This window comes from Gopherus flavomarginatus, chromosome 1, assembly GCF_025201925.1.
Source record: "Gopherus flavomarginatus isolate rGopFla2 chromosome 1, rGopFla2.mat.asm, whole genome shotgun sequence".
NCBI lineage: Eukaryota > Metazoa > Chordata > Testudines > Testudinidae > Gopherus > Gopherus flavomarginatus.
Window position 1 is genome coordinate 118590526 of NC_066617.1, and position 13320 is coordinate 118603845.

At 43.3% G+C, this 13320-nt stretch overlaps 2 protein-coding genes across 2 annotated transcripts in view; both read left to right on the forward strand.

Moving 5' to 3' along the window:
* CACNA1C (calcium voltage-gated channel subunit alpha1 C) overlaps positions 1-13320 on the forward strand; it is an 882295-nt gene that overhangs the window by 781690 nt on the left and 87285 nt on the right. The gene's annotated exons all lie outside the window — the stretch shown is intronic.
* Positions 1-13320, forward strand: part of IL17RA (interleukin 17 receptor A) — a 44854-nt gene that overhangs the window by 26433 nt on the left and 5101 nt on the right. The window contains exons 5-13 of the mRNA XM_050921053.1: positions 1844-1968; positions 3023-3149; positions 5233-5280; positions 5389-5549; positions 9711-9797; positions 10226-10304; positions 10402-10416; positions 12287-12388; positions 12625-12654. Of these exons, the coding sequence (XP_050777010.1) occupies positions 1844-1968; positions 3023-3149; positions 5233-5280; positions 5389-5549; positions 9711-9797; positions 10226-10304; positions 10402-10416; positions 12287-12388; positions 12625-12654 (774 nt within the window). The remainder of the gene's footprint in view (positions 1-1843; positions 1969-3022; positions 3150-5232; positions 5281-5388; positions 5550-9710; positions 9798-10225; positions 10305-10401; positions 10417-12286; positions 12389-12624; positions 12655-13320) is intronic.

Sequence of the window (13320 nt, forward strand, 5' to 3'; positions counted from 1 at the left end):
TTAGAATGGAAGGGCAGCACTTAATGTGGAAAAATAAAGCCCAGTAGTGGTGCTTAACTTTACCAAGATGAGGGTGAGTTCCCAGTGCAGTCGGTGTCAGATAAAGACCCGCAGTCCAAAGCCCTAAACTGGGATCACTATAGTCTGATTTTTTTTAAACAGGTTTATATTTCATAGATACTTTGAAAATCTCAACTACAGTACTGAGTGAGGTTTACTCTAAACTGATCCTGAATATGCAGATGGAGCTTACAAACTAGCTTTACAAATGTGCACAGACTGATGGCAAGAGGAACTAGCTAGAAAACATTCCATTTACTAGAAACTAAGAATTGTTCAAGGGTTGAAGGACTCATAATAGTAAAAAGACATGTCTATAAAATCAAAAGTTGGTGAAGGCCTAATGGGAAGGAGAAGTGAGGGAAGAGTAGACTTATATTTACTCTGCCTGGACCGACTCCTAACCTGTACTATTCATAGCTTTATATTCCTCCTTGTACTATGAATAGTACAGGTTAGGAGTCGGTCCAGGCAGAATAAATGTCACTTTTGTGCAGCTGTCTTGAATCCAGTGCAAGTTTCTTCCATTTGGGATAATCAGATCCAGTTCTTATAATCCAGACTTCCTACATGCATGTGTGTCTTGGTTCTCACCAGAGGCTTTCTCCAGCTTTCTCCCATCACTCTTCAAATATAGTTGATTTTCACAGAGTTGGGAAATCCCCTTTGCACACTAGTCAGCCTAAACTGACCATTGCTGGAGTCAGAATGAACAATACTAGATGTCTGCTGATTCAAGTGATGCACTCCAGAGTTGTCTGAGCACTGGTCTAACCACATTTTTGTACCACTATAACTACATCAGTTTATCAGAGGGGTAGCCGTGTTAATCTGTATCCACAAAAACAAAACAAACATTTTTCTTACATCAGTTTAAAAACAGATATAGGTAGAGGGTTGTACCATTTCAGTTTGGATGCAGGTATAAATGTGCTCATACTAGTATAATTTATTTCTGTACATTTACAGAAATAAGCTATTCTAATACAAGTACCTTTTATAACTGCATCCCCACTAGAGGGTGGTACTGCTTTAACTATGCTTGTTTCTAAAATGATGTCAAGTATCAGAGGGGTAGCCGTGTTAGTCTGGATCTGTAAAAGCAGCAAAGAGTCCTGTGGCACCTTATAGACTAACAGACGTATTGGAGCATGAGCTTTCGTGGGTGAATATGCATCCGACGAAGTGGGTATTTGCTCACGAAAGCTCACGCTCCAATACGTCTGTTAGTCTATAAGGTGCCACAGGACTCTTTGCTGTTTCTAAAATGATAGTTACAATGGTACAAAAACTGAGTAGACCCGCCCTGAGATGCAAGGCTGGAGGATGAGGGGGACTGGTTATAGCACTGAGATTCTCTGAGATGAAGTTGGAGGGTTGGATTTATCTATTAGACGTACTTTCTGCTGCCTGCAGGAAGCTGCATAATGAATAAAATGGGACTTCTCAGACTCTTGATATCATGACCCCCACACTCACCTACTTGCAGCCAGTCTCCTTAAGATCCCTCTCCAGAATCTTTGATGCCATTTCCCATGGCACTTCATTTAAGTGCCCCACAAACTGATGCAGCAGTTTATGGGCTGTTCTTGTCATGTGAAGGTAGCTGACGGCAAGGGACTTAGTAAATCAGATGGGATAAAGTGAATGGGAGTGGACCTGTGACATATGCCAGGCATGCTGGCAATCTCTGGGGGTAGGGTGAGGTAAAATCTTTAGATTTGGAATTGCTAGAACAAAACTTTAACCTCTTCCCTTCACTCCTCCCTTTCCCCTCCCTCAGCAAGCATTCAGTATCTCCGGGGAGTGGAACTGGCTGTGCTACAAGTGAACAATAATCAACAAATCTGTGCCCAGTTTGACTTTCAGAACAATCTGCCACTTCAGGTCCGTCCGGATGGAGGCCGGGTGAGTAAAGAGGGCTCTGACAAACGGTTTTCTAACCCACAGCTTTGTTTCCTGTTCACTCAGTCAATTAGCAAAGCTTCTCCATGAATAGCACAGAATGCTTAAACAGGAAGGATGGCCTTGTGATTAAGGCAGTGAACTTTGGACTCGGGAAGTCTGGATTCAATTTCCAGCTCTGCCCTTGACTTCCTGTGTGACCCTGGGCAAATCAGGTATTCTGTGCCTCAGTTCCCTATCTGTAAAATGGGGACAATTTCACTGCTCCCTTTTCCCACCACTTCTGTCCTTTAGATTGTACCTGCCCTCCTGGGCAACTGGGACTATGTATTACTAAGGGCTGGGGCCGCGGCTCCCAGCGCTGGTCTACTGTCTACACTGGCAATTTACAGCACTAAAACTTGCTGCACTCAAGGGGGTGTTTTTTCACACCCCTGAGCGAGAAAGTTGCAGCGCTGTAAATTGCCAGTGTAGACAAGCCTAAGCGTGCTGTGGAGAAAAACTCTGGCCTACAGGAGCATAGTGACCTTCTCCAGAATTTTGACATCTTCACTGACGTAAAGAGCATTGTGGGTAATGATATGAGAAGTGAGAAACACCAAGGCAGAGCAACTGGCTATCCATATGAATACATACACTTACAGAGCACTGCAGAATTTATTCTGGCTTGCACAATTTCACTCATACAATTTGTACTGAAGAGTATACATACTTTTTTCCCTTAACTTGCCCTTGATTACTAATCTCTCTTCAAACATAACTGAAATCTGTCCAGACAATTAAGTGATTTCTGGGTTGTGATTCTCGCATTTTAGCCCAGAGTTTCCATATAGTGATTTAGACCTCCCCCAAAAGTAGCCTTACCCTTCACATTCTGAACAGGCACATGGAGATGGGGCCAGGGGAATTCTGGACAGGTTTAATTAGCTTGGAGTCCATGTCTCACCTTAGCTGCCAAAAGAGGTGAAGAATGGGGGGACAGAACAGGATCAGCTATTAATTTCAGTGCCTTGACAGGACATTGTCTGATAAAGACTATCCTCATCCTCTGTTTCAGTGGAACTTCACCTTCAACCGCTTTGAGGTGGAGCCTGGCCAGATGTACCAAGTGACTGTCCATCATCTGCCCAAACTGGGCACCAGTGGAGACCACAACTGCAAATCCACATCTTACACAATGCCTGGTAAGGGGTCCTCTGATGCCTTTCATTAAGCCTTCGGCTGGAAATATCGGTTTGCCAGTTCTGAGAATAGGCCTGTTTCCAAGCCAGACCAGATCAGACAAACTGGAATATGACTCATGAACAAGCATAGTTAGGGAGCTGGATTGCTGGTAGAATTGTCAGACCTGCTCTCTTCTCCTACTTCAAAAAGTAAATGTTCAGTCCACGCTTTAACAGTGCTACTGTGGTTCCTCCGCAAAGTATGTACACAAAGTCCTGTGCTTCAGGACACCATGCCCTTCACATCTAGGCTTTCAGAAGCCTATGTAGTTAGTGTCCCATACCCCAAAAATATACAGCTCTGCTTGGGGAGTAGAGTGCAGAGAATAAACTTTCCCTCTGCAGGAGCCACTGTTACCAGAGTGAGACGTGCACAAGTCATTATGTGTTCCATGAAAAGCTGGGCTGAAATTCCGTGGCCCAGTTCCTGGACTCTGCAGGGTTCCAATATGGTAAACTGGAAGTTCTGCAGCAGTTCAGATAAGTTTTTTAAAAAATTGAGATTCAGAATTAAATATGAAAAATAATAGCCAATACAATAGCTAGTCTGGGCGACCGTGTGGATTCTGTAGTAAATGCATTTTTGGGTGTTTCTGCTAAAATGCTCAGCAGTGAAATAAGTGGAAGTGACTCCTGTTGAGGTGAATGAGGTAGTTCACACCTGTGAGCTAATCTTTCAGGCTCTCTACAAACTCAGAAACAGCACTGATGCGTTTCATTTGGTCCAGTTATCTTCACAACCAGGAGGGCTAAAAACATAAGCCAAAATTTTCAAACCAGAGTGCCTAAAATTAGGCTTCTAGAGTCATATTTAGGGAAAGATTTACAAAGGCAAAATTGGAGATGGGCTGTCAACTGCTGGTGACTCAGTAGGATGAGGTACCTAACAGCCCTTTGTGCCTTTGAAAATTTCTCCCAAAAAAGATTTATCACAGGAACTCCACTGACTACACTGGCCACTTTTTATTTAGGCTCCTAAAATTTGATTTAGGACCCTAACTTAAGCACCTGGGCTTGAAAAGTTGCCCATAATTTATTTTAATAAGAGTTTAAATTCTGAACACAGTTCTGCTGCAAAGAACATAAGACCATAAGAATGGCTGTACTGGGTCAGACCAAAGGTCCATCTAGCCCAGTATCCTATCTACCGACAGTGGCCAATGCCAGGTGCCCCAGAGGGAGTGAACCTAACAGGTAATGATCAAGTGATCTCTTCCTGCCATCCCTCTCCACTCTCTGACAAACAGAGTCTAGGGACATCATTCCTTACCCCATCCTGGCTAATAGCCATTAATGGACTTAACTTCCATAAATTTATCCAGTTCTTTTAAACGCTGTTATAGTCCTAGCCTTCACAACCTCCTCAGGTAAGGAGGATGAATTTGACAGCGAATCTGCAGGTGTGAAATCACAAAACTCACAGTGTGCAGTTGGGAAAGCAGGGTAGGCTGAGTGTGCAGTTGGGAAAGCAGGGTAGGCAACCTATGGCGTGGCACATGAGCTGATTTTCAGTAGCACTCTCACTGCCCAGGTCCTGGTCGCTGGTCGGGGGGGCTCTGCACTTTACTTTAATTTTAAATGAAGCTTCTTAAACATTTTTAAAACCTTATTTACTTTACGTACAACAATAGTTTAGTTATATATTATAGACTTCTAGAAATGACCTTCTAAAAATGTTAAAATGTATTACTGGCACACGAAACCTTAAATTAGAGTGAATAAATGAAGACTCGGCACACCACTTCTGAAAGGTTGCCAACCCCTGGAATAGTCCTTTCCCACTAAAAGCTTTGTCCTGGAATGATCCATAAAAACATGACCTGAGTAGAGAAGATGGTCCACACTTGGACAGCAGTGATGTACTGCTTTTAGTTATTATGGTTAGTGACTAATTACTCTGGTTATGGCTGCACTGAAACAAAGGGCTCCATCCTTCTAAAGCAGACTAAAAATTCTGACTTCTAATGAGAACGTGTGTTCAACACTCTGAATTAAAATGTAACATTTCTGTGCAAAGACCTAACAGACTATCTTTTTGCTGCAGATTGCAGGGACCCTGTGATGAAAACAACCATGCCATGTATGCAGACAGGTAAAGTGGGTCTGTCTCAGTCTGTTAGAACTTTGGGAGCTGAGAGGTGGCCCATTTTGAATGCTTCTGAAATTTTTTGTAATTTGGGATATTTTACACTACTTGCAGGCAGCCTGTGGGAGCCCAGTATTGATGGCAGAAGTCTAGATGACAGTTCTCTGTTGGTGAGTTTTAATCCAGGGATGGAGTCAGCCCGATACCGGATCCATGTGACCAGTTTCCCAGATGAGGAAAAGCAATGTAGAGAGACCACACATGATATTTATGAGGTAATCATCTTCCCTCTCACATTTCTGCTGACACAAACCAAAACTGAAAAAAATGGTTACTTACCTTTCTGTAACTGTTGTTCTTCGAGATGTGTTGCTCATATCTATTCCAGTTAGATGTGTGCACGTGCTGCGTGCACAGATGTCGGAAACTTTTTCCCTAGCAGCTACCCGTCGGGCTGGCTGGGGAGCCCCCTGGAGTGGCACCGATATGGCATTCTATACAAGCCCCTACCAGTCCCGACCCCCGTTCAGTTCCTTCTTGCCAGCTACTCTGACAGAGGGGAAGGCGGGTGGGAATGGAATAGATATGAGCAACACATCTTGAAGAACAACAGTTACAGAAAGGTAAGTAACTGTTTTTTCTTCTTTGAATGATTGCTCATATCAATTCCGGTTAGGTGACTCCCAAGCCTTATCTCGGAGGTGGGGTTGGAGTCAAGGAACCGCAGATTGGAGGATCGTTCTTCCAAAGGCCACATCATCCTGAGAGTGCTGGACGATGGCATAGTGGGACGTAAAGGTGTGAACCGAGGCCCACGTGGGAGCCCTGCAGATTTATTGGAGAGGAATGTGTGCCAGAAAGGCAGCTGATGACGCCTGAGCTCTCGTAGAGTGAGCTGTAACAGAAGGCGGAGGAACATTTGCCAGGTTATAGCAAGCACAAATGTACCCGGTGATCCACGAAGATATTCGTTGAGAGGAAACGGGGCACCTTTCATCCGCTCCGCAATGGCGACAAAGAACTGGGTTGTTTTATGAAAGGGCTTTGTTCGGTCTATATAGAAGGCAAGTGCCCTTCTAATGTCAAGAGAATGGAGACGTTGTTCATGAAGGTCAGCATGCGGTTTTGGGTAGAAAACCGGTAGGAAGATATCCTGGCTCACATGGAAGCAGGACACCACTTTTGGTCTTAGTGAGACAAGTGAGGTCTTAGTTGAACTTTTATCTTTATGAAAGATGGTACAGGGCGGCTCACGTGTGAGAGCCCGTAGTTCGGACACCCGACGTGCGGAAGTGATGGCCACTAGGAAGGCGACCTTCCAGGAGAGGTAGAGACGTGAGCAGGAGGCCAGTGGCTCAAAGGGAGGGCCCATAAGGCAAGAAAGGACCATGCTCCAGAGCCCTGCAGGGCAGTCATTGATGGGACTGCCCTCAACTACTAAACTACTCTAAATACTGTAGGAAACACTTAATCCTAACTAATAACAATTAACGACAATCAAGATAAGAGATGCTAGGGATAAGTAGAGCACTTGATGAGACAAGAGACCACTGTTCCAACAACTGTCACAGGCGGTAAGAAGGAACTGAAGGGGGGTCAGGCCGCCAGGTCTTATATAGAACGCCATATCGGCACCACTCCACCGGGCTCCCCAACCAACCCAATGGGTAGCTGCTAGGGAAAAAGTTTCCAAAATCCGTGCACGCTGCGTGCGCGCACACACAACTCGAATTGATATGAGCAATGACTCGAAGAAGAACCCCTTTTCCACATTTGCTCAACAACTGGCATGAGCTCCAATCCAGGGAGAGCTCATGAATACAACTGAGCAGCTATTTCCTAAGAACTGTTTTTGTGAATTTATTTTGAATTTGCTTGGGGAATTTTACTCCTAGGGGGCTGGGGAGTGAAGGATCAAATTTCAGAGAAGAGCTACAAGAAAAATTAAAAGATTAGAAAACATGTCTTATTGAGGGACTCAAGTAGCTCAACCTGTTCAGTTTAGCAAAAGAGATTGAGAGGTAATTTGATCAGTCTCGAAGTACCTACATGAGGAAAAAAAAATTAACAGGGCTTTTCAGTCTAGCCTGTTGCACACTTTTAACAATGAGGGTAATTAACCACTGGAACAATTTACCAAGGCTTGTGGTGAATTTTCCATCACTGGCACTTATTTAAATCAAAGTTGTATGTTTTTTCTAGCAGATATGCTTTAGTTCAAATCGGAATTAATTCAGAGAAGTTCTGTTGCCTGTGTTACACAGAAGGGCAGACTAAATGATCAGTGGTCCATTCTGGCCTTATCTATGAAGTTTGACTCTCAAAAGAACCCCCGCAAATACCAGTGTTGGGGTCTGCCCATTCTGGGGAACTTGTGGAAAAAAACTCCTGAAAACTGATGCTATTTCCCATCCCTATGGCAAGGTTGTAGATGTAGTCTGTCCCATTCATTCCATTTCCAGCATCCCATTTACTCTTTATGTATTGATGCATATTAGGATCACTAACGTGGCATGTACAGCTAAAGATATCTGGCAGAGGTATACGGCCCAACTTAAAAACAGGCCCTGCCAGTTGTCATAAGTAGGGCTCCATGTCTGTCAGAGGTCACGGATTCCGTGATGTCCTGTAACCTCCGTGACTTCTGCAGCAGCCGGTGTAGCTGACCTAGGGCTGCCCAACCAGCTGGCCCCCGAGCCAGCTGCTCCGGCAGCCCTGGGGACAGCCACACTGGCCGCTGCTAGAATGGCTGTGCAGCCAGATGCTTGGGCGGTCTCACAGCCAGCGGCACCAGCCACTACTCTGGCGGCCCTGGGGCTTCCTCCTCCCTGGCAGCGGCCAGAGCAGCAGTGGGCCCCCTGGGGCTCTGTACCCCTTGGCGAGGGCCTGAATCATGGCAGGCCACCGGCTTTCTCCCCACAGTGCCCCCCGCTCCAAGATTCAATCATGAGTATTTTAGTAAGAGTCATGGACAGGTCATGGGCAAAAAACAAAAAATCATAGCCCCATGACCTGTCCATGACTTTTACTAAAAATATTCATGATTGAATCTTAGCCTTAGTCACAAGGAATATTATCCCCGAGGATATCAGTTGTATTCCATAGTCCCTAGATGTCAATCACTTGCCAGTTTTAAGTATCAGAGGGGTAGCCGTATTAGTCTGGATCTGTAAAAGCAGCGAAGAGTCCTGTGGCACCTTATAGACTAAACATCTGTTAGTCTATACGGTGCCACAGGACTCTTCGCTGCCTTTGCCGGTTTTAATCACCCAAGTAGCAGTGCAAAGACCACTGTATTTAGTTTGAAGCTAAACAAAAGTTTGCCCATTAAACATTTAATCTTTGCTTATTAAATAACCTTAGTAAACACATTAAGGTTGTTTAGTACTACCTTAACTTTGGGAGTTTCTGACTTAGGTGGTTACACAGTCTTAATACCAGAGCTGGGCAAAACTTTTTGCCAAAAAATGAAAACTTGGAGATACCAAAACACTTTGAAAATTTGTCAATTTTGAATTGTTTCAGGTTTAAAAAAAACAGAAGCCCAAAAAAATCAAAATATTTTGTTTTGACACTTTCTAAACAAAATGCTTTGAGTTTTTTGTTCAAAATAAGTTTAGTTTGAAATGTCCTTTAATTTTATTTTAAAATAAACATTAAAAATCCTCAAATCAAAATAAAATGTTCTGTTTGACCGGAAACCATTTTTTCATTTTTATTTTTTTTCAGAATTGCCAGTGAACCAAAAAGTCTGTTTGCCCATCTCTACTTAATACATGTATTCAATTAAGGGAGTATTATAACTGAGGCTAAGATTTTGTCTCAGATATTTTTAGTAAAAATCAGGGACAGGTTACGGGCAATAAAGAAAAATTCCTGGAAGCCCGTGATCTGTTCCTGACTTTTGCTAAAAAATATCCATGACAAAATAGGAAGGTGCTGGGTAGATGCCGGGTGTGTGAGAGTTCCAGGGCCGCCCCCAACTGCAGCCGGAGAGCTGCAGGGTTCCCCCACTTCCACTCCCACGCCGGCCGGGGAGCTGCAGGGGTCCCCTCCTGCCCACAGCAGCTGGGAGCTTGGGGACACTGCTTCCTCAGGTGTCAGGGGTACCTCACAGCTCCCTGCCACTGTGGGACTCTGCAACTCCCAGCTGACAGGGCTGAATTCACAGATTCTGTGACCTCCGTGACTAAATCGGAGCCTTAATTATAATATGTATGTCCCACTGCTTGTTGCTGTGGGACCCTCACTATATTATTCTTTTGTAGGGCTACTCTCAGTTCCTATTAAAGTTTATTATAAACTCTCCCTATGCCTAGCACTGTAACATTTTGTGACCCACATGCTCCCACTGCTCTCATCCTCATTTTCCCTCCCTTCTTCAGATCTTTGTGCCGTTTTCTTCTGCCTTCCCTTGTAATCCTTTTGTCTGTTAGCCTCTGCAGAGTGGACAGCAGCACCGTGTGAATGTCACTGTCAAAATCAAGAAAAACTTAAAAGCCTGTTGCAGATACAAAGTACAGGTAGGATCTAAATTATTTTCAAGGGAGGAGAGGGGGAGTGGTGAACAGTCTCTGAATATTAGGTTGTTTGTACAACATGGAGCTCTGTCCATGACTAATCCCCAGTTGCCCAGGAAAAATTAGGTACACTTCTGAAAGAGGTGTACCTAATAGATGAATTCTCTATAGACAGTGGTTCATCCTTACATCATTTTCCCCACACTAATCAGTCCTGAGAGACTGGGACTGACATAGCTGTAGGCACCCCAATGGCCAGTTCTTGTCTGTGTGTATGGAGTAGTCCCATAATCTGTAATCCTTTAACACCTTGGAGAGTAAATGGGATTATAATCTTTGTCTCAAAATTTGCAGTGGGAGACAGGGTAAAAAAGTAAGTTAGAGTTATATCAAGGACTGTTTTCTTATTTCCTGATTTGTTTCAACTCTAGATTCAACCGTTCTTTACCATTTGTGGCACCGACTGTCTGAGACATTCTGCTGTCATCCCATGTCCCTCAGTTGCTCCAAGTGAGGACTCCTTTCCTCTGTATTTGATTTGCATTATTTTATAGGTGATAACTGAGCCTTGATGTAACTTTCTGTTCTATGTTTGATTCCTTTGCAGCTACACAACCTGCAGGTAAGACAATAACTCATTCCTATTCCTTTTAAAATTTTCTTTGTGGTTATTTTCCTCTATATGTAGTATAGATAATGTCTCACATGCAAGCCAAGTTAGTTTAATACATGCAAGGTGTGGGATTATTCTAAGTAGTCACCCTGCTATACACAGGCTTTAGGTGTGTTCACTCCAGAATGCAGAAATCTAACAGAGCTGCCTTATTTTGTATTAAAAGAGAGAGCTTGTATACAATATATACAATGTGCATCTTTTCTTAAAGGAACTACTTGTTTAGAAGTATGTCTCTTAAAAGAAAAGCAATGTGTGATCGGGGGGAGCATGTGTTCCTGTTTTGCTCAGCAGTTTGAATTTACACAGTTAAAAGGTGCATGTGACATACAAGGTCACAATGCAGACTAATTAGCAGCTGTGTCATCCCTGACCAGCAACATTGGGTGCCTTACAATGCCTTTATGAAGTAGGTCACAGTCTTCCATCACATAAGCCACACTGAGTGTCTGTTTGTAACTGCAGCCTAGCAGCCACACTTGGGTTGCACTCTGCCTCTCACTAGCCTTGGTTATTCTGCATGGTGACCCCAACACACATGCCAGTCTTAAATTCCACCCCCAGAAATTTATGTCCTGTACAGCCCAGCCCTCTCCTGGACAGTATAAGTTATATTTAAAGTCCCTTATCTCTTTTTAAAAGGAATAATATGCACACAATTTGCCACCCCAAATGGAGTTTCCCAGACAATTCAATTAAAACACTGCATTAGAAAACAATAAAACCAGTTTATTAACTACAAAGAGAGATTTTAAGTGAACATAAGTAATTAGGCATAAAAGTCAAAATGATTACAAGAAAAATAAAGACAAAATGCAACTGATGCCTAACTTAACAAACTATGTGAGATTCAAAGCAAAGTTTTCTCACCACATGCCTTCAGCAGTCTTACTGCTGACCAAACTTCTTGGGTCACAACCTCTTCTTCCAGAATCTAGCAAATGCTTCCTTTGTTGCTTCAGGTGCTGGGAATGGGTAGGGGCATGTTTGTCCTTCCTTTTTATAGTTTCAGTTCCCCACTTGAAAAACATTTCCAGCTGGATACCAGGAGACAAAAGGTGTATGGGGAAGGATGTTCCCTGCTGCTTTTTCCTCACCTGTTGGAGATTCTTTTGTTTCTCTGTTTGCTGCTTAAATGCATATTAAGCAAAGCAACCAGGCCTGTCTTAAACAAAGGAATATTTGCCAACTTCTGCTTGGAGCATGTGGTGTTACCACACAGTGGAATCTTATGTGTGGCAACAGTTTATGTGATTTTATATTTTATCAGGACAATATTGATCAGCAAATGATGAATTTTCAAATGATACCTTATTAAACATGCCTTGTACAAAAATTATTAGTCGTGTGTAAGGTGTGGACACAGGTACATTCTGTCACAGCTTGTCACATATTTTATATATATGTGTGTACAATTTGGGTTGTTTCTCCTACTGTTTAAAACCCTCTTATCAGGCTGTAATAGCTCAAGCAGCTAAATGGAATCTTTCCCAAATTTCCAAAAGAATTTGCCTCTGGGCTGAACAAACATGAGACATTAATCCTAAAGGAGTTTAAAAAAAAAAAAAAGAGCGAGAGAGGGAGAGTTAAGCATCTGAAAATAGGAGTTTAAGCGTTCTCAGCCATAACTGCTGTGTTGCTACTTTGGTTCTATAAGGAGGAATTAGTGGTTTTCCTTTTTCCTGCTTCTTCCCAGTATTTTTGGGGACAGGGTACTGCTGTTCACCTGGCTTCTGGTGTTCAGTACAGCATTTTGTTGCTGGATGAGACTCCTTGGCCATGTAAAGTTGTGTCTTATTCTGCTCTTCTTGTGCCATAGATGATCCGATTATGTGGCTATACTGGTGTATTACTGGCATCTGTATTTTACTGGTGGGCTCAGTCATAGCTGGTGCTATTTACATGACCCGAAGACAAGTAGGTAAGGACGATGTCAGCTGGGGAGTGAGACTCAGAGGCATGTTTGTGCCGCTCCCTCGTTTCTCTTCATTTACTTCCCTGAATCCTTGTGGGATGTTCTGCCATTAGGGAACTGCCAGTACAAACTTTTCCTTCAGCCCACTCTAAGGTGTTTGCTTTCTGGTCTTTGAAGGGCACAATCTAAAAACATAATTTAAATTTCTTTAGGTTTGACCATGTATTTTTTTTGTCTTTCAGGCCGCCAGCACAGGAAATACAGCAGCCATGGTAAGAGATACTTTCTATGCTGTAGGAGAGTCCCTTCATGCTGCACATTCTAGGAACCTGCCTTAACTGCCCTTTGGAGTCCATACTAGGATTAATTTGCTATTGATGTTTCTTGATACCAAAATATTGCTCTGCAACTTTAAAGCTGTTTTCTTTAACCAAAAGGGACTTATGGGACACTAGCAGCCTTGGACAGAGAACAACCCGGGTGTGAAGCTTTTGCCTTCCCCCAAGGGGCTGCTGCTTTATCTAATGAAATCCTTTGGAAACTATGGATCTGCACATGAGATGAGAATGGACTGTGACTACATTTGTCCATCCGTGTGTCCTAGAGCTAAGCTTGATTGCTTGGGGACCTGTCAGCGCAGGGAGCTCAGCTTTCGCTTGCGGGCCTGAGGAGGGCTTTTAGAGTTGCTTGGCTTTTTCACTAGAATAAAATGGTGGCTGAGAGAGCGCTTTTCCTTTTTTTTGCTTGTGGTAGAACATCAGGAGAGGGAGGAGGGGCCATGTCAAAGGGCCATGTCTCTGGCTTTGTGGAGGTTGGATCTTGCTATGTTTTATTTATCCGTGTGGTGTGTCCTTGGTCAATTAATTGCTTCTGGATTACCCAGATACTGCTTCAGCAAATGTTATTGGAATGAACAATTGTATTTTTTATTTTTTTAT